General features: G+C 39.6%; 1 protein-coding gene across 8 annotated transcripts; it reads right to left on the bottom strand.

Annotated features, from left to right (window-relative positions):
• Positions 1-3,720: 3,720 nt before the first annotated feature.
• On the bottom strand, positions 3,721-27,438 carry MFSD1 (major facilitator superfamily domain containing 1). 8 transcript variants are annotated; one of them, XR_007477363.1, is made up of 17 exons: positions 27,166-27,437; positions 24,890-24,942; positions 23,840-23,952; positions 22,018-22,060; positions 21,635-21,702; positions 20,059-20,167; positions 15,159-15,261; positions 12,892-12,990; positions 12,261-12,372; positions 11,282-11,338; positions 10,769-10,925; positions 9,384-9,481; positions 8,659-8,771; positions 7,792-7,815; positions 6,927-6,974; positions 5,604-5,661; positions 4,372-4,448 (listed from the first exon to the last, which is right to left on the bottom strand). XR_007477363.1 is itself a non-coding variant. In XM_012537438.3 (16 exons), the coding sequence occupies exons 1-16, from the start codon at positions 27,335-27,337 to the stop codon at positions 4,445-4,447; spliced, it is 1,407 nt and encodes a 468-aa protein (XP_012392892.2). In that variant the 5' UTR covers positions 27,338-27,437; the 3' UTR covers positions 3,721-4,444. The 8 variants fall into 8 exon arrangements, 5 of the variants coding, with proteins under 5 accessions (XP_012392892.2, XP_033265356.1, XP_033265357.1 ...); XM_012537438.3 differs by lacking the exon at positions 7,792-7,815 and having other exon boundaries at positions 3,721-4,448; XR_007477361.1 differs by having other exon boundaries at positions 7,792-8,771; positions 27,166-27,438.
• Positions 27,439-27,789: the final 351 nt, after the last annotated feature.

Raw genomic sequence — 27,789 nt, 5'->3', positions numbered from 1 at the left:
TTATTATTTGTAGATTTTTTGATGATGGCCATTCTGACCGTGTGAGGTGATACCTCATTGTAGTTTTGACTTGCATTTCTCTAATGATTAATGATGTTGAGCATCCTTTCATGTGTTTGTTGGCAATCTGTATATCTTCTTAGGAGAAATGTCTATTTAGGTCTTCTGCCCATTTTTGGTGGGTTGTTTTTTAGATATTGAGCTGCATGCCTGTATATTTTGGAGATTAATGCTTTGTCAGTTGCTTCATTTGCAAATATTTTCTCCCATTCTGAGGGTTGTCTTTTCGTCTTATTTATGGTTTCCTTTGCTGTGCAGAAGCTTGTAAGTTTCATTAGGTCCCATTTGTTTATTTTTGTTTTTATTTCCCTTTCTCTAGGAGGTGGGTCAAAAGGATCTTGCTGTAATTTATGTGATACAGTGTTCTGCCTATGTTTTCCTCTAAGAGTTTTATAGTGTCTGGCCTTACAGTTAGGTCTCTAATCCATCTGGAGTTTATTTTTGTGTATGGAGTTAGGGAGTGCTCTAGTTTCATTCTTTTCCATGTAGCTGTCCAGTTTTCCCAGCACCACTTATTGAAGAGGCTGTCTTTTCTCCATTGATGGCCCACCTCCAGGCCCACCTCCCCACCACCTCCAAGTCCCAGGCCAGGCTTCCTGCTGCTCATATAGGCCCTGTTCCCCTTGCAGCTGATTGTCTCATCCCAGCTCTCCCAGCCCTGCTGCTGCCAGCTCAAACCCACCCTCTCTCCTCTCCCTCTCATCCTCTTCCTACCTCACTCCATCAACCGTTTGACCACCTCTTGTCCACTGTAGCCTGCAAAATCTGGGCTCCGTTGGGGTGGGGAAGGGGGAGAGGGATTCGCCTCTTGTCCTCATACTTTTATTTACTCAAGGCAGATCGGGTCTGCTTTGAGTGGTTAAAAACTACCTGAACGTGATAAGACACAGACCCTGGAAATAATCAGATTTTCCTTGGGAAACTGAACCAGCCTCAATATTTGGGGAGGGGCAGGGGGGAGGGGGTTGGAATGAGCCTGGCAAGAAGCTTGAAACTCTCACCAGCCCACAATTTTGGCTGTTCCTGAACAACCCACTGTATCCTAGAAACGTCCGAGCATGCTTCATTTGCTTGCCAAGGCCCAAAGGAATCTGAACGTGATCCTAAGAGGGCCCATCCTGAGCAAGCCATCAACTGAATGCAAGGAATGGATAGCTATTTCTCTAGACAATGTTTTAGGTCATCCCTCAATGAATACATATCTAACATATGGCAATTAACCATACTTATATGTTTCATAAATTAAGAACATGAGTGGCAGAAGGAACTCTAGTGATATTCCATTTTGCTAATCAGGAAATGGAAGCACAGAAAGCTAGTACCCTACTAAATCTTTGGAGACAGCACCGAAAGCAATCCCCTTCAAAAAACCAAAAAAGACAAACTCCTAAAAAGTAGATGCAAATCCCAAATGGAATACCTCATAAGTCCACTGATTTTCATTACACAACTGATTTGCAGTCAAACTTATGCGGGAAAAAAATCAGTCCAGGGAGCAGAGTAAGTTGGGCAGGGTCGCTGCCAAGAAGTGGGACTGATAAAGATTCACCAAGAAGAGGACACGTTCACTTGAGTGCATGACCATATATAAGAACACCTCAAGGGTATAAGTACTAATGATTTTGTAGTAAGTCTGGCTGTCTGTCCTGCCTGTATGATGTCAAGAACTTTTCAGTATTTCTTATAAAACACCAAAGTTTTCCCCATTGCCCTCAAGGCAGCAAATCTCTGCTCAGAGCTCCAAGAACCTGCAAATGGCAGAAGCCAAGGGGGCTGAGGCTGAGGCCAAGTCATTCCAGAAATCATGGACTGCTTGCAGACAACTTGAAGCTGCTCTCTGCTACCACTGAGTCCAAAATATAAGTGCCTTTATCCCCCATTTTCTATTGTTTTTTTCACCTGTGGTTCCCTTCACATTCAATTTCCTTCCTGTCAATGCAAATTCTGTTTCTCACTCAGGGTCTGTTTAACTCTCACCTACATTCCGAAACTTCTTTGGAAAACACTACCTGTTACCTCCGTCCCTTCTGAACACTAACTACCACTTTCTTCAAACAGTAGCACTTAAATTTCTGTTGAATTTGGTTCTTTGTGAGTTTTTTTAAACTCTTATTATACAGTAAGTATTTACTGTTGAAAAATTAGAAAATACAAATAAGCAAAACAAAAGTCAGCACCCAGAGACATTTAGGTACATATCCTTCAGACATGTTTGTGTTTGTTTTTACAAAAACAACAGCACTCTGAATCTTCCACATAATAATGCCACCATTCCACGTCAATATGCTCTCTAATGAAACCACGTAAAGACTGCTCAATCTTCCACTTTAAGCAAATCATACAACATACCTAACAAATTGTCGTTTCCTATTTTAGGCTGTTACGAACAACCTTGCAATGAAGATACTGCCTTAAAATATATTTATGTGTATTATTTGTCTGATGGTTTCCTTAAATTATTAGAAATGGAAGTGCTAAGTCAAAAGACATGCGGCCCACCACCATCCTGCTTTTTAGGTCCTTTTTATTCATAGTGCCAATTTATCCTCCAAAAAGCTTATTCCAAATTACTCTCCATTTTACTTATCCATCATTCAAAAAATATTTATTTTGTGCCTAATTTGCACTAGGCTCTATCAACACAATCATTATCAACATGACAGACACAGTTCCTGCCCTCATGGAGCTTACAACTTAAAGGAAGAGACAGAGACCCCACATACCTCATCACAAATTCTTCATTATAAGCAGAGGTAAGCTTAGAAGGAAAAGTTCAGGGTTTTTCAAAGATCACAGGAATTTTAGAAGAACCTGATAGAGCCTGAAGGGTCCGGAAGAGCTTCCACAGAAAGAATGGTTCTGAGTTGGACCTAAAGTTTTCTGTTGTAAATCCTGTGAAACCAGGTTGCAGAGAACCCTGGATAAAATATTCTAAGCAAAGGGAGCAGCATGGACAAAGCCCCTGAGAAGGGAAGGAACATGACCAATTTGAAAAAATGTAAACAGCTCACTGTAGCTGAGGCAGAGAGAGATAGTGAAAAGAGTAAGGCAGGGCCAGACCACACAAGCCCTCCACAGCAGCAAACTTTTCCCAGCTGGTAAGGCCAAATTTCAATAGCCATGGGCCAGAACAGTCATAAGGCAGTCAAAGCCTAGAGAACTAACAACTGAATGATGACACAATAAACTCTAAACCAGAAAAATGGATGTAAATCAACTTACCCTGAATAAGGAATGCACTTTCAAGCTGCTCTAGAACTTTTAAACTTACAATGTTAGGCCACGTACTTTCAAACACTATAATCAGCTAAATACATACAATAGTTGCTGTCTAAAATATCTGCATGTCCACAGAAAGCAAAACACATAAATTCCTTGACTTTAATACGTAATATGACAAGACTAAGTCAACTAAAAAGTGTTTAAGTTTGTCAGAAAAATTTCATATCTGTATTTTATTTAATGCAAAAAACATAAATGTTACTCAAGATCCTAGTCTGGAGAAAAAAACTACTCCCATAATCTTTCAATGACTGTCATTAGTCAAATTCTCTTTATTCCAACTTAGATTTTCTTATAGAGATAATTTTCCACATAAATAAGAGTTAAAATCAGTGTTTTAATATTTTTTTTAAATAAAAAGTTAAAAGACTTCAAGTATTCCTTTTGCAGTGTTTTTATTTATCCTTGTAGATATGCAATTATCATAATTTACAGGACGTTTTTTAGTAATTAATTGGACCATAAGAAAAACCGTACAGAAAGTTTGTACCACAAAATTATGTCCCTAAGGGATCAGGGTTCTCAGTAACAGAGAAATAAAGAAGCTCAAAAGGGTCACTGCTCAGCAACCTCTGGTAACTAAAGAGAGCAGAACACAATCTGCTATTTGTGGAAATGAGACTTCATAAAAATACCTTTCAAATATTCCCTATTACAAAAGGGAATGCCTATTAAAATGCCATTGTTTATTCTATATAAAATATCCTTTCTAATCCCCCAAAACTTTTTTTTTGCTTTAAGATTAAAGGCCATATCCCTAAGATACACTTTGTGAAAATTATCTCAACACAAGATCCAAAGATTTCCATTATTTACTGTCCTTACTCAAAATCACCTGCACGTACCAGATGCAATTTTCTAAACTTCATCATTGATGAGCCTATTCCAAAGCAGAATTCTTCAGCAATACAAAAGACACAGGCTAAAATAGTCCTCACAGCTATACTTTAAAATAGATATATTCAAAATATAAATATAATAATTCTCCAGACCATTATTTTTCCTAACGACTGAACTCTAAATTAAAAGAAAAAAAAAAAATGGAGGTTTTCAAACCAATGATGTGTGCAGCCCATTCGCATGACACAGTCATTTAAACTTCTCACCTGCAAAACACAATGCAATACATTATCAAAAAAGGGAGGAAAAAAACCATGAAACCCCATTATTACAAAATGAAAACCATAACCACTATAAAACATGCAGTGCCAAATATTAAGTTACACATTTTGCTGGATAATCTTTTCATTCCTCTTGATCATAAAAGTAATGGAGAATCGACTTAGAAAATTTGGAAAATATAGAAACGCCAAGAAAAAAATAAACTCTTCTAACCCTACCATTCAAATGGAATTGTTAATATTGGGGATTTTTCTTTCAGCATTTTTTCTATTATATATAAGTAATGGATTTAAGAAATACACATGCCTACATACTTTTTCTTGAATAAAACTGGGATATTATATTTGCATTTTTACCTTTTGTTTACTTAACACATGGCATGTTGAGTAACTCTGACTTCAAAAATCCTTCTTAAACATGATTTTAACATTTGTTTATAGTAGAATTACTATGTGAAAAGGGAATTTGAGACGGCCAAGAATCAAGCCCCAGAAAACACAGCCTTGTTCTACCAGATTTTAACCTACTCAAAATTCATAAAACTTACAGTCAGGTGGTATATATTTACAAATAAAGTTTTTAAATCATAAAAAATACAATGTCTAAAACACTAGAAATAACAAAAGAAATAGAATCACTACTATGCTTTAGCATGCACTCATGGAAAAAATTAATTTAACTTAAACCCCACACTAGATACTTTAATCTGTTCCAAGTGAGTCAGAGAACACATAATGGCATGTTAGTACCAGGAGAAAATAAAAGATTATCTCAACTAGTTAAGAAAAAGAAAATACGAGAAAGAATGGAAGGGTGAGCCCAGCACAGGAAGTCAGGACAAACACCTTTCCTCCAATAAATTACAAATACTGCAGGTCTCTCTCTCTCTCCTCTCAGAAGGCAAGGTAAAGCCCAATTTGTTCTTTATCCCCTTCATTTTAACCTTTGATATCCTCCCTTTAAAATTTTTCTAACACAAAGAAAAATTATGTTACAATAGTTCCAGAGATAATTGTTGGCTCTCAAAATTTAAGAAAAAGACTAATTTCTTAAATGTCTAAACCCAATATCTTGAAATAAAATGCTACTGTTTCAAGATTTTCATAATAAAGACAAATTTTCTTTCTTTCAATACTTACTCTGCATGAGAAAGTTTTATTTCTTCCCTTTGTCTTGCAGAATAATTTAGGTTCCCACCTAAAATACAAATAAGCATTGAATCTTTTCAACACAACTATCGAAAGTAAAATTCAAACATGCACATGTGTACACACACACATACAAATGCCTTTAAGTAACAGAAGAGGCTATGGAAGGTGAGAAAGAAATAGTTTATCTCCTGGAAACTTCCCAAGGGGGAAAAAATGTTTCTTAAGAATCACTATATGATACAAATAATCACTCCTTAATGTTAGCATTTTTTAAAAAATTTTGGACTTATGTATTGCTCGAGGTTTTGTTCTTTGGGACACTGTATCAATATTCAATAATAGTGAAAATTAAGAGGCATTAAAGTAAATGACCTAAAATTATTTAAACAGCATATGTATTCATTCTTCTAAATACATGACAACCCTTAGGGCCAAGCCAGTTTAGAAAAATTAATAAAGGTAATATCAAAATCTTATACATAACAAAAAAAGCAAAAATAAATGTAGTAGATATTAGCAAATGAAAAAAATCTATAATTTCTCATTCTATATTAAACACTTTCAACCTTAAAATGCAAACTGCAGCTATAAATATGTTTACTTCTCATTTTTTAAAAATATAAGACAATAACATAGGAAGGGCTTTAGGTTATTTTTTTAGAAGTCATACAAATATGACCTTCTGCTAATATAAAAAGAACATCTAAAATTTTATATTACAAAACTTAAATTGAACTGGCCAGAAAGAACATGACAATGATTTTAATATATGGGAAGGTCCAAAATACATAATTATATGCTATGAAGTAAAATGTGTTTCATCACTATGAATAGAATGTTATTACATGAAATAAAGCCTCCTGGATGGAGACAATCCAGGAGCCCCACAAGATGATCCACTGTGGGCTTCCCTGGTGGCGCAGAGGTTAAGAATCTGCCTGCCAATGCAGGGGACACAGGTTTGAGCCTTGGTCCAGGAAGATCCCACATGCCACGGGGCAACTACGCCCGTGTGCCACAACTACTGAGCCTGCACTCTAGAGCCCGCGAGCCACAGCTACTGAGCCTGTGTGCTGCAACTACTGAAGCCCACACACCTAGAGCCCATGCTCCACAACAAGAGAAGCCACCACAATGAGAAGCCCGCACACCACAACAAAGAGTAGCCCCCGCTCGCCGCAACTAGAGAAAGCCTGCATGCAGCAGCAAAGACCCAATGCAGCCAAAAATAAAATAAAATAAATTAAATTAAATTAAAAACAATGATGATCCACTGTGGTTTAAGAAGAAAATACCTGAACTTCTACTTACCTTGGGCACGATTCACCAAGTAGAGTAAGAGCACAGATAAAAGTGAGACTGGAAATGAAAAAAACATAAGGTCCTTGAAAACATGTACTTTTCCCCAATGATTCCTATGTAATCATAATTACAAAGTAAAGCTTAGAAAATCAAATCTTTATTAACTAGCATTTAAAAATGAAAACACTCTTCACATTATTTTCCAAAAAGCACTAAGTTACACACCATTTTCTCCATGAGAAATATATTTTTAAAACCTGAGCCCAGGGATGGCAGGGACAGAAAAAGAGAAACTGAGACCCCTCTGCCCCCAGGAGAAGGGGCCAACCCACCCACAGATCATTTCTCTTTCCTCTCCCTTTGTAATGCTGGTAGTTCCCAGCACTTTCCCAAAACCCTGCCAGCTGCTAGACTGTTTATGTTTTTACAGAGAGCCAAATAGAAGTAATCCTTTGGGGGTTTTAGGTCTGAAAACACCATGTTCATTTTACAAAATAACCAAATATTAAAATGTGGTCATTAAACTCCCAGAAACCCAGACCAGTAAAGGCCTCAGAAAGTCAGGTAGTTGGCTTTTCACTTTAACAAGTGTGGCACACTTAACTTACTTTAATACCTCAACAAAAACCTTTTTAAATAGAGTGGTGTTTGGTTTGAGAACCAAATTTATAAGGAACCGCTGACTGAGATTAAACCACACGTTGCAGCATCAAAAATAGACAAAAACACTTTCACAACCTAGTACTATGAATTCATATATGGCCCACTATTTAAGAATATATTTTTAAAATTTGATGTGCTAATTTCTAAAATTATGAGATAATAAAATGCATTCAGGCTATTATTCATAAGCAATCATCTGCAAATACCACACCTCAAGTATAGACAGTCTTTATTCCTGTAAATGAAAATGAAGTCAGATAAAATCATTACTCGGGCTTGCCATTTTAAACACAATTTATCGAAGCATGAAAGACATCTGATATGTTATGTGAACATTTTTTTTCAGATGAACACAATTGATGTGTAAGGAGAACACAGTGGAAAAATACTGATTTATTTTTGTAGTTTTCGGCAGTTTCCTAATGCTGCCTATTTTTAACCAATGAATCATTACAGGTAAAAATTAAATTACATGACTAAGAATAAAACCAATTCAAAACAGACTAATGAATAAACAATGAGCGCTCACACCTAAGCCACACTAATGTCCACACATTCACACCAGGGACATACTCAGGACCCTTCAAATGGTTCCACTCTAAAGAGGAAAGTGTTTTCTAACAACCATAAATATTTATGAAACAGACAAGATGAGTATGGGATCTGGGTGGCCTGTTCTGTATGGCTTTTTTCACTAAGGATGTTTTTAATGTTCACTGATATTGTAACATGTATCCATACTACATTCTTTTTTCTATTATAATTAAAAATACATAACATGACATTTACCATTAAAAAAAAAATAAATATTTAAAACAGAATATAGAGCAGATTCCATTCCTGCCTTTAAGAACAGGAATCTCCTGAAAAAATCCTGTGAATCTTCAGAAAACTAAAAAGTCACCAGCTGAGAAACTGATGCACAGGCTAAGAATTAGGCAAATCTGAATGATACATCTTAGGGATTTGGTTTAAAAAAGGGGAAAAAAGAACAATAACAACAAAAACCTGAAAGTATAAATGAGAACATTCTGCTGCATATTAAAAGAAACTAAATGTTGCCAGGTGGCGCACTTACAAGAAACACAGGCAATGAAGAAAACTTCTAAAAACAGATATCCCCAAGTATCCAATATCATGCCAGCAATGATGGAAATGACTGCCAACCCAAGATTCTGAATGGACTGCATGCTACAATTTAAGAAATTAAAAAAAACCAAACATTTCAATTCTAAAGTCTTCACACACAGAGTACCAATTCACTATAAATATTAGTATCTATAACCACATACTATCAGTGTTAAGAGGGTTTTCAACCAGGAATGACCTGATTAGATTTGTTTCTTTAATCCCATGACTGTTTCCACTACTTAACTTTAGGCTCAAAGGCAAGGGAGTTTGCCTTAGCAAGTACAGTCTGAACTCAACGCCTTCCTGCGGAATGAATCCAAGGGCTAAGTGAATACCAACCAGAGATGTGGTTTCCCTGTTCAGCTTTTGTGCTAGAGATTGGAACTCAACTTCTCACTGAGAGGCCCTCAGATAAACGGGCGGTGGGATGGTCACGTCAGCAATGACCTCTCATGGGGTAGCTTATCTCCAGCTCTCTTGCTGGAGGCTCGGAGCATTTTTTTTGCCACAATAATAATACAAATAGATTAACTGATTTTCTGGTTATTTCCAGGTTCAGAGCTGTCCCAAAAGCCTGAAGACGACTAGATTCAGGAGACCTGGAGTTTTATAAGATAATTAAATTGACACAGCAGAGAGAGACATTATATGATCCACAGTGCAAACACTTACAAGCCATATGCAGTTCCCAGTTGATGTTCGGGAACTACAAACGCCACCATTGGCCACAATGCACAGGCAAGCAATGAGTAGGAGAGTCCCAGGAGACACTATTGAAATCAATACGGAAAAGGGTAAAGAAGTCTTATATTTACCAAAAGGTGATTTTCTTTCGATGCAGATTAGCAAGAGTGACATAATAACTAATATATGAATATCCATGCAAATTGTGTTGCTAAATAATTAGGCTAAAAACTCATATTCAACACAAATTGGTCTTGGGCCTCTCTAACAGTATCCCTCTAGGGACAAGATACACATAACACTGTCTTAACCATTTTATATTATATGAATACATAACTGGCTGGGCCCAGGGTGCAGTCAAAGACCAAACAAGAAAATAAAGCTAATTTGCAAAATGTCTTTACCAATGTTTCAGGCAAGCTAATTTCCCAGTATTCATTAACAATTACAAATTAAGCAATCAAGGTAACATCATGCCAACAGTCCATTATCTTACTTCTGGGTCATCACCACCCAACTGGAGAGCCAAGCAGAGGACCAACAACAACCACTGCTTGATAAACATCACCTAATGCTAACTTTTTCTTCAATTAAAGAAGAAACCTTATGATTTAAGTTAAAATAAGATCATTTATCAGATTGGGAACAATTAAAATAATGTCAACGTCTAACAATGGCAAGGATACTAAAAAACAAACACAGTCATGTATTATTGGTAAAACTATAAATGGGTAGAAAGTTGTTAGAGGAGAGGTTTCACAGTATCTATCAAAATGTTAACTGTGCAAAGCCTCTGCTCTAGCATTTCTACTTCTAGGAGTCTGTCCTAGAGAATTCTAACGAAGTGCACAAATATATATGTTCAAGATATTCTTTTATTAACAGGTAAGAAATGCCAGCACTTTGGCCTATGGTCTTAAAAATGACATTCTGAAGAACAATTACAAAAACTTGATGAATTCATTATTACTTTTTGACCTACTAAAAGTCAAAGACAAAAGAACGCAAAATCATGGATACTGGGTTGACAGATGTTTTTGCCACCTATGATGGAATGACTTCTTTTAATGAAGTACTGAAAAATAAATGGAACTAATAAGCATTGGGCTTTTATAAGTCTATTTTATTTCAAATTCTATAGCAGCATTGAGGGTACTATTATATAGGCCAAATGAAATCAAAAACATCTTAAGCATTAATGATTAATATTTATATACTTTAAAAATAGCTAATCTGTAGAAACTGAAATTGTCATTGTTTTTCCCACTGTCACAAGCACTACTATCAGAAGAGCTGAGCGTTGGCTTCTGATACGTGCTGTACAGAGTCCTCCCTGAAGCCCTGAGCCCCCCAGCTGTTCGCAGCGACTTTACCATAGCAATCCAAGGGTTCCACAGAGTGAAGGCCAGCATCATGTGGGAAGCAAGAGCGGTCACCACTGCACACAGAACCCAGATGATGTTCTTTCCTGTTTTATCCACCAGAAGCCCAAATATTGGGGACATGGGAGCTGATATTACATATACAATACTGCCCAGAAAATATAAAAGATATTTAATAATATATCACAGGAAAAAAGAATTAAAAATCCACAAAGTCCTAAATCCTACAATGATTAGGTAAAGCAAACCCTAGCTCATTTAATTTAACATCCTTCTAAAATGGTCAGCAATAAATAGAAATATAAAGATATAAACAGTGGTCCAAGACTTCTTTGGTTTTCCCTTAATGCAAAGATGGCCATTCAGGATCAAGACCCAAGACAGACTTTGTTTCACACTGTAGATGTTAGTTCACATACGTCTTTTCTGTCTCTTATAACATCGGGTTATAATTAAAGACCCACAATAAGCACACAGTAAGCACTTACAGAATTAATGGAATACCTGTTAATAGCACTCGCTGCCTGGGAGGAAAATCCAAATTTCTCTGTAAAGAAAACTCTAAGATAAAAACAGAGAGGACAAAAAACAGAGACTTTAGAAAGAACTATTCTGTTTTTTAAAAATAAAGGCAAAATAAAACTGAATAAAAATAAGTTTAGGCAACTTTCCCTTCTTTATACTGTTTTCCCACCTTATTTGGTATCCATCTTCAAGCAACTGGCTAAAGATTTAGTATTTACGTAAGTACTTCACCAACTAAATAAAATATATCGATACCTATTCTTTCCTCTTTTACGTGTACAGCAAACAATACACACAAATTTTCAGAAACCCAAATGTATTACTACAAGGAATTAATATGGCTTCTTTTCCTTAAAAGCAATACTGGACGGGTTCTTTGCTAAATAATGCATAAGGTTCTTGTCTCAAACTGTAAAATGACAGCCTGAATTTAAACGTTATAATTACAGAGATGCATCTCAACAAACACACTCACACTCACACACTGCTCTGTTTAAGTAGCTGCCCGTGAAAACGGAGAGAAGGTAGAAGATAAAGCAAAGAAGAATTTGATTTAAACCCTGAATTTGAGTCTGCAGAAACGCAGTCCTAACAAATGGAGATACGCCCTGTCACTATGAGCTAACGCACTGTCTCCATTCTCAATAAGAGGCTTCCTAACAAAGAAATAAAGAGGAAATGAAAAAAGAATACAAATCCAAAATCAAGCATTAAAGTAAATCAATATTATGTATCAAAAACTGTTTCAGGTATTTCTTCAAAAACCTAATACAAGTATTAAAGCAACACTAAACCTTAAGCTAAGAAAATCAGTTGTGTCCCAGGATGTAAAACAATTCCTGTGAAAATATCAACCGTAACAGAGAAGCAAAATTTATACCTTAAAAAAATTACATTTATGTGACTGAATTCTCATTATAATTTAGCCAACAAAAACGGAATGCTAGAGAAGACTCACTTCCCAAGTCCAATGAAAGGGAACACAGCAACATAATAGCCGACGCAGATGATGAATATGAGCCACAGGGGGAAGGAGAAGTCCTTCACGTCAGTTAACTTGATAACTTCACCTTACAGAAGAAAGGGAAGATGCTGTCAGTGTCATTTTGCATTTCTAAGTCAAGATTATTTTTCTTTTATCATGTGATTAACCTTTGCAATTCAGTTAAAAAATACTTGTCTCAGTAAATCACTAGAACATAGTTTCTCGGATAAACTAAAAAGACAACAGAAAATGCAAAACCTAAGATTAGCATCTACCTTCTTTCTTTCTTCCAGAAACACTCATCACTTTGCAAATATACAAAGTACAATCAAGAATGTAAATTCTGCCAAAACCGCTTAAGGGGGAAAAAAAAAGTATCCAAAAATTTAGACAAATGGAAATAGATTAGGAAATAAAAGATTTAAATAAACTATATGCCCATATAAAATTAAAAAAATTTTAAAGTGGAAAAAAAAAGATTTAATAAACAAGTACTAAGCCTCACTGGGTTTACAACACTACATTAGGAATTTACCTCATTGTAAATTATCTCAAAAAGGCCATAATTCCTAAAAGCCTAACTTTTTCTTGCATTTAGACTAACCTGTTTTTCCTTGTTCTTTATGAAGGATTCGTTCTGCTCTCTGATCCAAGTACGCAAGGGCCAAGGCACAGACTAGTGAAAGAATACATGTTATACCCCCTATAATAAAAAAAAAGAGAGATTTTTAAAAGAGAACCAAAATGAAGGTTCCTAAAAGGTAGCACATTACATTAACAGCAAAATACTTAGCAACTTAAAGGGATGGCATCTAGACACATATATGAAAAGCCTACAATTACTAAATCAGGACAGAAGGAAAGGAAGTGCATTGGGAAGCACTCAACGAACAGCAGTCGCTATTACTATTGTATATTATTTCCCGGTAGAAGGTTGGAGATTAGAGGGGAAAGACCAGAACAAACTAGTCTAGTCTTATAATCAGAATATAGACTGAAGAAAGCTGATGACCAGCTAGCAAATTAGTCCTAATTTCTTAATTCAGTCTAAGCACCAATTATTGATGGATGCCAGGGGAAACAAACCGCAAAAGCAAAGTCTGATTCTGTGATCACCTCATGTTCCCTCTGATTCCTTCCCAAGTCTGACTCTTGCTCCTACCCTGTGGCAGCCCCAAGGGCCCCAATCCTCCCACAGCACAGCCCGCTCACTCTCCTTCAGGTATCCAGCATTACTCACTAATGCTGACGTCGTATCATTACAGTGAATCAGGATAAACAGTGAATAAAGTGTACACTTCTCAAAATTTTTAATAAAAAGAAGCTTAGTAAAGTAAATGACATCTTTAATTGGCTGACATAATAATGAAAAACGGCAAAGAGTCGGTAGACGTGGGTTCTACGTCTGGCAGTAACAAGCTGATTGATCTTGGGCAAGGAATTTAACCTCTCTGGGCTTCAATTTTCCCAAGTGTAAAATCAAAGGCTTTGATCTGATGGCACAGATCTTTTCTGGCTCTGAAATTCTCTAAAATTCTCAAATTCTCCACTGTGGAGAGAACTGGAAGGAATACTGAAGAGAATCTGAAAGTAAGAAAGAGGTTATAAGTGGCAAAGGATTTAATAGGGAGGGGGAGAAAGAAGGGGTCTCTAGACACAAGTTGCCCATCTAGGATTACCTCTCACTGTCCTCCCTTTAGGAGCCTGTACCAGGGAATACAAGGAATAAAAGATGGCACAGAACCTTCAACCCAGCACCCACAGGTCTCCCTAGGGCTCTGCAAGCAGCTCTCCACATCCTGTGGGGCTCAGTTAGACAAATTCACTGCTCAGAGAAGAAGCACAGGTGGTAAACCCAGAGAGCATCATGCGCTTCTCAGTGACCCACCCAGCAACCAGCAGAACCCAGCTTTAGCCAAGAGAACTTAGGGTCAGAAGGAGCCTATACAGTTTTAGTCCAACACCCACAGTTTTACAGAGAAGAAAACAGTTTTACAGAGAAGAGACACAGAGGTTAACTTCCTGTCCAAAATGAGCCAGGACCAGAACCTAGACTCCCGACTCCCAACTTGGTGGATTTCCCATCACATCCTATCACCTCTGACTTCTATAAAATCTAAGCTCCATAAGCGCATGAAATGAATTTGATCAAAAGGAAACAATCCTCCCTTCTGCTACAGCCTATTAATGAACACCTTAGAGGTACAAACTCCCTGACTGTTTTCAGAGTTCTCACATACACTCTCATTTGCTCATCACAACAAAACCAAAGCACAGGGACTTCCCTGGTGGTCCAGTGGTTAAGCATCCACTTTCCAATGCAAGGGACTCAGGTTCAATCCCTGGCAGGGCAACTAAGCCCGTGCGCAGCAACTACCGAGCCCCTGCGTCACAACTAAAGAGCCCACACGCTCTGGAGGCCATGTGCCACAACTACAAAGCTCATGCGCTCTGGAACCCACGTGCCATGACTAGAGAGCCCATGTGCCACAACTACTGAGCTTGCATGCTCTGGAACCCACCACAACTAGAGAGAAGCCCACGCACCACAACTAAGACCCGATGCGGCCAAGAATAAAATAAATAAATATTTTTAAAAATCTATCCTTATTTAGAAAAAAAAAAAAACCTGAACACACGTGGTGGTACAAGATCGTTATTTTAAGAAAGTGGAAATAAAAATACAAATGGGGTGAATGATTGCCAATATGTTCACTGTGTCTAATTAGGTCCAAGAACTAGTGAACTGTACAGGCAAAACTATAACCAAGTGGTCTAAGCCCAATTCCTGTGTTCTTTCCTCCCTGTCACACCATTTCCTATGACAAGCTTTCAGGACAGATAAAAGGTGGGACTTCAGGATTCACTAACCGATAATAAGTGTGACCCCAAGGGTTGTGTGACCAGCAGAACCCAACGAAGCTTCAACCTTAGAATACAGCCATCCCATGAGGTTCATGTTTACTGTACTTCCCTGAAAGGAAAGGAAAAAAAAAAAATCAACAATTTTCATTTCTATCTGTCTTGCTCAGAAAAAAAGGATGTCAGTTAGCTTAGAGAAATAGGTTTAATAGGGTTCAGATTAAACAATAGGTAATTTTTAAAAAAAAACACTACAAGGAAAGAGCTAACAACCTAGGATAAAGCCACAGATAAGATTACCACACAAAAATGCCAATTTATAGAAAATGCTAGCATTCAAAACAGCACAGTACATCTAGATCTTCCTAGTAGCCTAAACAAAAATGAAACACAAGTTATAAAATTCACAGGGTACCCAAGACAAAAATAAACTTTGGCTCATAAAAAGCACAGCTTTTCCTGATCCTGACATCTGAAAAAAAAAATTCATCCTCTGATCATCCTTTAGAAGACAGTAATAGTACTACCCTCATTCATTTATTCTTTCATTCAGCAGTTATTGAACCCTGATTACATGCCTGTCACTGTTCTAGTTACTGGGAATAAAATAAAGAACAGAAAAATTTCCAGCTCTCATAGAGAGCAACCCCATTTTAGTGGGGTAGAAAAGGTAAAATATACAGTATATGAAACAGCAATGAGTGCTTCTAAAAAATAAGGAAAAAAGATAAAGCATAGGGGCTTCCCTGGTGGCACAGTGGTTGAGAGTCCGCCTGCCGATGCAGGGGACACGGGTTCGTGCCCCGGTCCGGGAAGATCCCACATGCCGCGGAGCGGCTGGGCGCGTGAGCCATGGCCGCTGAGCCTGCGCGTCCACAGCCTGTGCTCCGCGGTGGGAGAGGCCACAACAGTGAGAGGCCCGCGTACCGCAAAAAATAAATAAATAAAAATAAAGCATAGAAGGAGAATAAAAAGGGGTTGAGAACTTGCTGAGAATGTGACTCTGGGTTAAGAACTTGAAGGAAGCTGGGAGGCTACCCGGAAGAACAGCACAGCACTCCAGGCAGAAGGAATAGCCAGGGCACAGGCCCCGAGAGGGAGGCTGCCCAGCGTGCTCAAGGCAAGGAGCGTAGAGACTAGAACAGTGTCAATGAAGAAGGGAGAGGATGAGACGAGGTCCCCAGAGAGGAACTGATGGGAAAGCAAGCTATTGGTAATAAGAACTTCTGGCTTTTACTCTGCGTGAGACGGGAAGCCATTGGGGTTCTGAGCAGAGAAGTGGCACAATCCCTTACGTTTTAAGAGACTCACTCTGGCTGCTATATCCAAAGCAGACTGTAAGTGAGGACGGTGCAGAAGCAAGGACATCGGCTGGGGGCGGCTGCAATAATGCAGAACAGAAACGATAGGTCTTGGACTGGGGAGACTGGCAGTGGGCACAGTGGGAAGTGGTTGGAATACGGACATACTCCGGTGGTAGAGCTACCAGGATTTGCCAACGGAAAATACGTGGAGAGTGTGGGGTTAGGGATGGGGGTACAGAGTGGTTCAGGGTGACATCAAAGTTTTTGCCCGAGCAACTGGAAGAACAGAGTTGCTCATAACTGAAGATGAGAAAACTTCAGCATGAGCTGGTTTGGAGGACAGTAGGTGAAACATTAAGGGCTGGGCTTTGGCTGTGTTGAGTTTGATGTGCCTACTAGACATCCAAGTGGAAATGTCAAGGAGGAAGCTGCAAATACGGGTGTGGAATTCAGCGGAAAGGCCTGGACGATATAACTTCAGGAGCAAAGACACACTATTTAAAACTTCAAAACTAGATAAGATTACCAAGGAAGTGAGCGTCAAAAGAAATGAGAGGGTGTCCAATGACCAAACCCACATTTACAGGTTGAGAAGACTGAGGTGGAACCAGCAAAAGAGGTAGAAGGAGCAGACAGAAGGGCAAGAGGAAAACTATGAGACTGTGGAGTCCTAGAAGCCAAGAGAAGAAATCAAGGAAAGGGGAGTGTCAACTGTGCTAATGCTACTGATAAGGGGACTGAGAAATAAACATGTCCTCAACCACGTTCCCACAGCAAATACAGCAGCAAATCGCATGTGGCTATTTCTCACAAAATGTTAGCCAGTGGCATTATTCAGATGCTCCTCTGAATAAGGTTATAAATGGAGAACTGCTGGAAACGTTCCTCAACATCAGCAAAAATACAAGCCCCTCAAAGACATATTGTCTCAATAACCCTTTAATTCTAAAATGCCTAACATGACCTGGCTTAGCAAGTACTCAATAAATATTTGTTGAAATAAGGAGTTTTTAAAAGTAACAAATTACAGAGGAAAATCAAAAGAGTGCTGGACTTCCAACCTCCAGCTAAGACAGGAATAATAAGAAAAGTGAAAAGTCCACTGCCTGAATGATAACAGTCCAAGGGTCTAAAATCAGACAAACTCACAGTTCAGCCGACAAAAAAATCACGGCAAGGTAAAGCCAAAACCTCTATGATCATTCTGAGTATGTGCAGGGCCAAGAGAAGCACAAAAAAGACTGAACCTCCATCTACCCCAGCAACTCTGTAATGGAGTCCTTTGGTCTCCTGCGTGCATCTCACAAGGACCCTCAATACACCAACCAGATCAGAGCTGAGCCACCCTGGCTGACGGAGAGGTGGCTGCCTGAGATCTGGCTCCTGCCACCTCCTCCTCAGGCCCCCCCACCATTCCCATAACCTCCACCCCACATCCTAGAAGCCCCTGAGATTCCGTTCTAGAAACTTAGGGCTCCTGGGGACGCAGTTGAATGGATTATAACTAGTTTATGACCACACAGAAAAGAACGTGAAGATCGTTAGTAACCACAATGGCGTCACTGAGAATGAGTCTTGCTCAACTGCTCCTATTTCCTTCTTTTAGAAGTTATTAGACGATGAGATCTACCAGCTGCCACAGACATGTCTTGACTTGCACAAGATACATAAGGAAGTACCAGGAATGTCCTTATGGATAAAATTTAGAAAATGTGGAAAACCACACTAGTTATCAAAGAATTACAAATTAAAATAATGTTTAGGTGTTTCCTATCAAATTGATAAAATGACTTTTTTTTTTTTTTTTTTGCGGTACGCGGGCCTCTCACTGTTGTGGCCTCTCCTGCTGCGGAGCACAGGCTTCGGACGCGCAGGCTCAGCGGCCATGGCTCACGGGCCCAGCCACTCCGCGGCATGTGGGATCTTCCCGGACCGGGGCACGAACCCGTGTCCCCTGCATCAGCAGGCGGACTCTCAACCACTGCGCCACCAGGGAAGCCCAAAATGACTTTTTTAAAGTACTATCAAAGCTACAATAAAAAGGATCCTCTCATATCTCACAGATGGAGATGTAAACATCTCTGAGAGGAAAACGTGGAAATATGTCTCAACAGTCTTAAAAAACCCTAACAAACCCTCTGACTCAGTGATAATTCCATTCCTAGCAAGCTAGCCTCAGGAAATAATCAGAGATGCAGACAAGTTCTGGAGTGTTGCACAACAGCTCTATTTATAATACTGGAAAATTAGAAAGAGCCTACATGTACAAAAATATAGAAATGTTATATATGTATGACATATGTACGTGTTATATATTTCATAAGATGAAATATTACATTAAAATATTTCATTTGTACTGGGTTTTTTTGTATTGGATTTCTTCCCTCAAGACTATGTTCCAAGCATTTTCATGCCACTTACAGTCTTTAAAACCTTGATTTTTAATGGCAAGGATCTTTTTAAAAACCTCTATTCACAGGAGCTCATGAAGGAAAAAACCTAACAGGGTTTGGGATGGCCAAAACACCTTCCAGGTTGCATTTATAATAGCATAATGTTGTTCCCCTGCGTACCCTCTACCAGATCCCCTATCATGAAACACCACGATCACTTCCAGGTTCCAAATGCTGCTGAGGAGTACTGGCCACCTGTGATGAAGTCCAGAGAGGTGGGAGCGCCACGGTCAGGGAGCTGAAACCCATGCCACATGGCTTAGACAAGCACAGGAAATGAGCATGTCTGACCAAGACCTTCAGAGTTGTCTTCATAAGCAAAGTGCTGCTGCACAGCAGAGAAAATAAACACTCACTAGAGGGCAAAAGTCGGAACAATCACTAAAAGCTACTTGTACAGGCAGATCTCATCTCTACGGGAGACTGAGCTTCACAGAGTTAATTGCAGTAGATGAGCTGTCCCATCACACAGCGAGCTTCTAATCACTAGAAATGTGCAAGCAGAACCTGGATGACCATATGTAAAGACTTTCATTGCAGGAACGCCGAAAATGGGTAAAGAAATTAGACAACAAAATCTATACGATCCATCCCCATGCTCAGGTTCTCTGAACTAACAAATGCTCAATTAGCCATTTTAGACTGTTTCCTAAGTGAAATAAGGTTAGAAATGCCTTAATTAAAGTCAGGTAAATGGGGGTTTCCCTGGTGGCACAGTGGTTGAGAATCTGCCTGCCAATGCAGGAGACTCGGGCTCAAGACCTGGTCCGGGAAGATCCCACATGCCGCGGAGCGACTGGGCCCGTGAGCCATGGACGCTGAGCCTGCGCGTCCGGAGCCTGTGCTCCCCAACAAGGGAGGCCGCGATAGTGAGAGGCCCACGCGCTGCAATGAAGAGTGGTGCCCGCTTGCCACAACTAGAGAAAGCCCTCGCACAGAAATGAAGACCCAACACAGCCAAAAATAAATAAATAAATATATATATATTTTTTAAAAAGGTCAGGTAAATGGTATACTATGGTCTAGAAAAATACATAAAAAATCAATACCTAACTTATACACAAACACATTTCATCCTGTAATCTTTAAGAGATAACTACAACATTCAATCTTTTGCTTCCCATTTGGCTTCATTATCTGTGTCATACTTACAATTCTAGCCATGCTAAGCTGGAGTCCAAACACCAAGTTTAATTCTTTGCCTTTAAACCAACTCACAGCATATGTATTCTGGGCAACTGCTAAGGACTCCCCACCAATCCTAGAATAAGGAAAGAAAAGTCACAGTTTTTAAAGAAATACGCCAGTTAACAAAGCAGCAGGTGTAAAATTTTGACACCCCTCCCGTCAAGAGGTGGGGTCTATGTCCCGTCCCCTGAATCTAAGTGGGCTTGTGATTGCTTCAACCAGTAGAATGTGGTGGAGGCAGGGTTGTGTGATCCCAAGGCTGGGTTATAAAAGGTGAGATCTGCCTTTCCATTCAAACATTCACACTTAGAACCCTGAGCCACCTTGTAAGAAGTCCAACTACCCTGAGTTCGCCACACTATGTGAAAGCCAAGAGAGGCCCTGTTTAGGTGCTCCAGCCAGCAGTGCCAGCCTTCAAGTCATCCCAGCTCAGGCTCCAGACACACTGTGCACACTGTACCCTGTCCAAATTCCTGACCCACAAAGCCCACAAGGTAAGGAATGTTTTATACTCAGTGTGGGTAATTTAATACACTGCAATGACAACCACGACCAGCAATAAAAGGAGTTTCAGCTACCACATCACCATCTATGCTATATAAAATGCTCATGTGGGGAGAGCGGTCCGTACTTGTGAAAACACAAAAATTCACACTTTTCAGGCCAGTACCTTCCATATTCGACATTCTCCTACTTCCCGGATTTTAATTCTCCTTCTGTAAGTTCTACACATTGACCTTTACGTAGGATCTTCCTCTCCCCTGCATCCTAGCACTGAGTCCTCCTCATCACTGTCCTCGTCCAAAAATATCTCCCCTCTTCTACTAATCCAAATCCTATACTGATGTCAAGGCCCACTTCATCCACGAGGCCATTTCTGACCACACTTCCATCTCTGAATCCCTTTCATATGTTTATATACTTTTTTTTTCCTTCTCTCTCACTTAGAGCACTTTTGGGGGTGTGTCACCTATGTCTACATGTCGCTTGTACCTGTAAAAAGCATGAGTAAGTTATGTCATCTGCATCCCTCTGGGCAGAAAGCCCAAGGCTGAACTCAGAATGGGTTTACTGAACAGACACTGAAATTCATTAAGAGCAGTTTGTCTTCTGGTAATTTACTCCTTCAAGCCTCTTCAACACGGTTCAAAAGGACCTACACATACCCGCTAAGAAGCAGCAAAATGTCCATTAATCACCAACCTAGAAAATGATGGTCTATGCTTTTCTAAATGAGGTTTAAATCACAGTCTTCAATACTACAGAAAAGCAAAACACTTGAGAAAAATATCATTTCTGGAGAACTATTTAATATTCAAACCCTACACAGAGTTAACTATGACCCCTCAAAATTGTTGCTTACTTTAAGGGAAAATTAAGACAACCATTGAACAATCTTACAAATATAGCTAGATTTCAAGGATTTGAAGTAATTCTCCAGAAGATATAATAATATATCTTTTTGTAAATCTTTAATAAATTGACAGATGAACACTAAAACAGTAATATGTTGGGATAAGTGAAATCATGCATAACTTACCCAAACACAAACCTTCCAAATTCCATCAGCCAAAAAGCACTAAATATTCCACCCAGAGCAAAAACAACCTGTAATGTAGAATATAACGTAAGATCAAAGAAAAAGTAAATTCAAGGAATCTAAGAGAAATAAGTGACTTACGATGAAACACAACCTCTACAATGATTTTAATATTCCTTCTTAGTAAATCTGTGAAATTTAAGTATCAAGGTTCATCTGTCTCAAGGCTTAAAATGCATTACTATGCATTACGTTACACGGGCATTTGTGAGCCCTGCTTAATTAAGTCAGGCATTCACTAAACACATCTTTGCTGGTGGAATGAGACAAGAATTCAAGAGTCACTGTCACAATGAATCAACGAACGTTTTGTCTTTTCTTACCTGTCCAACGCAAACAAAGCAACTAAAAATAATGGTGCCCCATCTGTTAGAGAAAGAGAGAGAATGAAGGAAGAGTATATCACCGAGTCCTTCCTGGGTTTCTCTGACCCCTCTGCATTCCCTCCAGAGAAAGGGGTCGGCCTCTGAAGTCAGCAGCCTTCCTAGGCTGCATGGTGACCTACAGAAGTCTTGACTTCCAAGGAGATTCCAGAGGCTTTAGTGATGGCATATGCTTGTTTAAGCCATTATCATATCTTAAACACAACGTATTAAATAATCTTCAAGAAGTTCCCAGGGTTCCCATTTAAAAATGGACATTCTTTATAAAATTTTTATTGAGTTTAGGATTGACTCCAAGGAATCCTAGATTAAGTAATTTTAAGTGGTTATAATTCTTGATAACTAAAAACTATCTTTAAAAGGAAAAATAGCAACCATGCTAATACACTTATAAATCTGCCTACTCTAGTATCCCACACTCTGAATAGCTCATTAATGTTTCCCCAGAGTAATAAAATACCAGTACCAGGAGAGTTCTTAAAGATCATATGAGTAAACCATTCTTCTGAAACTCAAATCCCTCCAAAGATCCTTGTGAAATGGTCATACCAGAGTCTCCTGAATGTTCTCTAGCACTGGAAAACTCACTGTGGTCCCAAGGCACCTCACAGCCCCACCTGTCACCCTGATCAAGCAAAGTTTCCATCATACTAAGTGGAATCTGGCTCCCTGAATTTCAAACTTATTCTACCCCTTTAGACCAAGCAAATTAAAGTCCTCCTTTATACACTCTTCAAAATGTTTAAAAGTTAGTCCCCAAATTTAAACACTTATAGTTTCTTCAATTCTTTTCCACCAAACATGGTTGGAAAACCCCTCGTCATTTTGCCCTCTGCCTTCCGAAAATATTCCCAGACTACCTCCCTGCTAAAGTCTCCACTAACAGCGCACACACAATCAATCATTAGGATGAAAACTGACAGAGCTTATAATGTATGCCTTCCTCAGCTAAGAGGAGTGGCCACAAAAAGTTTCATGCCTAAAGAAAGCCAAAAGAGAAAATCTCATTAGGGCTGGGAGAGGTAAACACTAACTACGTGCCAAATACTGTCCTTCCATCTCTCTCAATCCTTATAACCACCTTGCAAGACAGGAATTACTATCCATATTTTATCAATGAGGAAACTGAAGATCAGGAAGCTAGGAACAGCTCAAAAGAGCTAGGAAGTTGAGTAAGTGGCAGCAAAAGGATTCAGACTCTGGTTTGCTGATTCCAAGTGAGGGCACAATTTACCTTTAGATAACTGAGCTACCATATTCCCTGAGCAGCATTTACCTTAACTGAAATACCAACCAAGTTTCAAAAGCCAATTCCAGGGGCTTCCCTGGTGGTGCAGTGGTTAAGAATCCACCTGCAAATGCAGGGAACGTGGGTTTGATCCATGGTCGGGGAAGATCCCACATGCCGCGGAGCAACTAAGCCCGTGCGCCACAACTACTGAAGCCCACGTGCCTAGAGCCCATGCTCAGCAACAAGAGAAGCCACCACAATGAGAAGCCCACACACCACAATGAAGAGTAGCCCCCGCTCGCCACAACTAGAAAGCCCACGCAGCAACAAAGACCCAACGCAGCCAAAAATAAATAAATTTATTTTTTTAAAAAATTCCGGAGATACAAAAATCACACACACACAAAAACTAATGCAGATTATCACAGTCAATACACAAGTTTATTCAGTTCTTTCCAGAAATACTTAATCTAGTTCTGTGTTTTCTTAATAATCGTATTTACCCATAAGTGAGATTTTTCCCAAGCTTACCGTATTCCAAATACGCGGTCTACCAAAAAGCCACCAAAGAAACACAAAACTACATTGGGCCAAGAATACCAGGCATACAGCAGCATGAATTTCGTGGTATTCACCTGCATATCCTATACGGAAAGAAAACAAAACTATTTTTTTCCAGTTAAGTTTAGCAACTAACAAATCAAAACATTCTTTCTGGAAGGGCAGGCGTTTCTTAATCATTTGCAGTTGCTAAGTGCTTTGAGACTCTCATGACATCTATGGCCGCTACCCCAGAAAAATGGTCACACCGAGGAACTTCCTGAGTGTGCAGTCATTTCAGAGGCTTCATGGAGTTCAGGATCAATCAGCTCTTCCGCTACTGGGACCACTTCTGTCTGCATCTGCCTGTATCTTCTACATTTTATTCACCATGTACAACCTGCTGTGGGGTTCTATACCCACAGGAAAAAGGGCCATCTTAGCTTATCCCTTCCCTCCCCTCCACTAATTCCTATCTTCCTTCCCTTTCATTCCAGAATGTGAAGGGCCAATCTATGTATTTCTTCCTATCCAAAGGTGAAAAAACTTACAAAGGAAAAAAAATCTAAATACACAAGAAACTGTAAATATCAAATATATTTTTATAAAGCCAGACTAAAAATACTGACACGGACAATCCTCTGGAATCAGTAGCCGCATTTTAAAAATGAAATAACAACAAAAACATATTTAAGAAAGCAAAATGCTATCCTACCAAATCGTTTGTCATTCCAATGATTACACAATGAGAGAAATGCAAACAAAAAACTGCCAAAATACTTTTTGGCAATACTGTAGAAATAGCAATTACTTATCTAAGATGTGAAACGATATCAAGTCACAAGTGCTATGAATGAATTTTTTGTGGCCATTCATTCCAACTTAAGAATACTCCTTGCCCACACAAATTTGGTGACAATGGATATTAAAATGGATTCATTAGACAATGTTTCAGACCGGGCAACCTGAGAGCTGATGATGCCTCAACAGTATACCTGTTCCAGAGCCAACAAAAGAAACAAAGGTGAAAAGTCAACTTACCCGTTTAACCTGAGTCTGAAGGGCAGCAGGATTATCATAGCAAAAATAGCTGCCTAGAAAAAGAAAAAGCAATTTTCTTCTAAGTAGTAATACTTTCCATATAAAAGTTTCAAGCTGCAATTACTACTCAAATGCTGATTTTAAATGTCTATACTAGGGGTTCGAAGACTGACACTGGAACCTTTTGTAGACCACTTCCTTGTCCACCAATATTCTCTAAATTGCAGCCAAATAATCCACAGAAAACATGCCAAGTTATTTACAAATTATTTACAAAATTATTTACAAATTATATTTACAAATAAATTTACAAATTATTTACAAATTACAAATTATAATTATTTACAAATTATTACACAGCAAATACTGGGAACCTGGATTAAGAAGTTAATCAACAACTAATTGTTCTTCCACCTTACTTTCATCATGTTTTGTATGTCTATTGGTTTATTAGTGCCCTCATGAAACAGTTGTATTTTCCTTAAAGCTACCAAAACACACATACACTAAAAATTTCAAAAACATCCTCAGCAGTTTCCTAGTAATGTTACCTAAAGCCACCACTTATCTTGAGAGCAGAGGAATGGAGTTTAACTATTCTGATTAAACCTGTTTTTAAAACAAGAACTCTTAATTCTACAAACAGCATACCCAAGATCAAATAATTTAGCAAATACAGTGCCAGGAATGAAGAAAAATAAAACAAGAATTCTAAAGGGTTAAATTAAAACATAATAATAACGTCTTTTGAAGGGTAAGAAAGAGAAGTGGAGAGAGGTTGGACATTCACGCACTCAGAGTTATTTTTACAGTAATAAAACCGACAGATTTTTTTATAGGCACAGGATAATGCTGCCTCCATTTCTCCACGAACTCTGTCTAGAAGTATACATTAGAAGCCACCAGTTCAAAAGAAAGAAAACTGTCATTCGAAAGGTATGACTCTGGCTTCTGAAACCCATCCAGGTAACCATAATTTACTAAAAATAAATTGCTTAAGTACGTGGTATTTTAAGTGTTTCGTGTTGTTCTTGTTTTTTGTTCCTCAACTCAGCAATTTATGATTCCTGCTTTAATCACTGTCAGGGATACCAATCTCAGGCTTTAAAGCTAATGAATGGGCACCATCTTTCCACAAAGTGAGAAGAGGGGGAACAAAAAGAGATGCAAAGAAACTAAAGCCCAAAGCATCCTGCATGCCTACTTATATATTCCAGCAGTAGCATAAAGTAATCCACCATCATGTTCCTAGATCTGTTGATTACACCAATTCCAGCCAGCCCATGAAAAACGTTTCATACCAAACTGATACTGACATTAGAATGTTGCTGAATAAATTAGTTGCTGAAATATAATAGAGAGATATTTTTAAAATTATCTCCAGAAACTGCTTTCAGAGTCACCACATTTCATGACTGAAACCAAACACCACAAGTCCAATCCAGTTATGACTGCTTCACATTGGCAGAGCGGGAGTACAAGTACACATCTACTCACTGAAGCTATCAAGACATACTCATACGTTTTACCAAAGAGGGTGAGAAACATATAAATAACTGCCAACGAATTATTCAATCGAAAATTTTAAAGTATGTGTGGGGTTTCTTTGCGGGGAGGGGGCCAGTTAAATCTTTCTGAATTCCTTCTGAACAAAGTGTCATGAGAGGGTTACCAAGGGGGGAAGTGGGGAGTGGGACGAACTGGGAGATTGGGATTGACACATATACACTACTATGAATAAAAGAGATAACTAATGAGAACCTTCAGTATAGCACAGGGAACTCTACTCAATGATCTGTCGTGACCTAAACGGGAAGGAAATCTTAAAGAGTGGATATATGCATACGTATAACTGATCCACTTCTCTGTACGGCAGAAACGAATACAACATTGTAAAGCAACTACACTCCAATACATTTTTTTTAAAAAAAGGATTAAAAATAGTGTCATGAGAGGAACCCTTACGATCTAGGTATTTCTTCGTATCTGTGGCCCCAGGGCCCAAGCTGCTAGCCTTTGGGACTTCTTGGAAGCAAAGGAGTGGGACGAAATTCGCCCAGCTCAGTCCCCTGACCCCCACCTTCGGGACGCTGAATAGCTAGCAATGTCCACAGGCTTGGATGGGGTCGCGAAAGTTAAAGAAGGGAAGCCCAGGAGCTGAAGCAAGAAGCTTCCCTGAGGCCGCGTAGCACCTAGGAGGTCAGTGCAGCTCCGAGAGAAAGTCGGGAATTCCTTATTATCAACCCCACCCCACCCCACCAGGCCAGCCGGCTCACCGAAACCAAGGAAGCACATCAGCAACAGCACCAAAAGCCGGTGCGCCAGGCGACTTGGGTCGCAGAGGGCCGGCAGCGCCCCGGGGGCAGGGGGTGTAACGGGGGCGCCTCTGCCGGCCTCGTCGGGGCCGCCGGGCAGCAGCGCCCTCACTTCCTCCTCCTCCACCTCCATCGGGCTAACGGGAGACCGAGAGACGACAGCGACTGCAACTCTCCGTGAGGAAGCCGCTGCCAGAGCCCAGCGAAAACAGTGCTCACGTGACCGCAGTTACTCACGTGACGCCGCGGCAGGTCAAGCAGGGTTACGCTCACGTGAGTGGGCGTGAGCACGTGGTGGGCAGGGCCGGCAGGGAAAAAGGGGAGGTGGCGACGTTCGTTTTCTTCAGCAGCGGTCTAGGCGCGGAACCCCGGCCTTCCACCGTCGACCGCGCTGTCCTCTCGTTTCTTACCCTGCTCTCGTTGCCGTCCCCGCGCCGCTCCTTCGGAGAAAGTGCGGGCCTCCCCTCCGGCCCGACGCCAGGCGTGTTCCCACCGCGAAGGAAGCGAAAACGCCCGCCGCCCTTCTCGCAGCGTTGCTCTCCACAGCCTGTTTGGCTTTTCTTAATAACACACAGTTGATTGAGC

Source organism: Orcinus orca, chromosome 5 (genome assembly GCF_937001465.1).
Source record: "Orcinus orca chromosome 5, mOrcOrc1.1, whole genome shotgun sequence".
In the NCBI taxonomy this organism is placed as follows: Eukaryota; Metazoa; Chordata; class Mammalia; order Artiodactyla; family Delphinidae; genus Orcinus; species Orcinus orca.
Note: the sequence above shows the minus strand (reverse complement) of the source record. Positions and strands in the feature narration are given on the sequence as shown.

Excerpts from the sequence above, each read along its gene's own strand:
- MFSD1 (XM_012537438.3), bottom strand. The coding sequence starts at position 27,337 with ATGGAGGTGGAGGAGGAGGAAGTGAGGGCGCTGCTGCCCGGCGGCCCC. Across the intron at positions 23,953-24,889 it reads TTCAGACTCAGGTTAAACGG|GATATGCAGGTGAATACCAC; the intron begins GTAAGTTGACTT and ends CTTTCCGTATAG. Across the intron at positions 5,662-6,926 it reads CTTGGTGAATCGTGCCCAAG|GTGGGAACCTAAATTATTCT; the intron begins GTAAGTAGAAGT and ends TTTGTATTTTAG.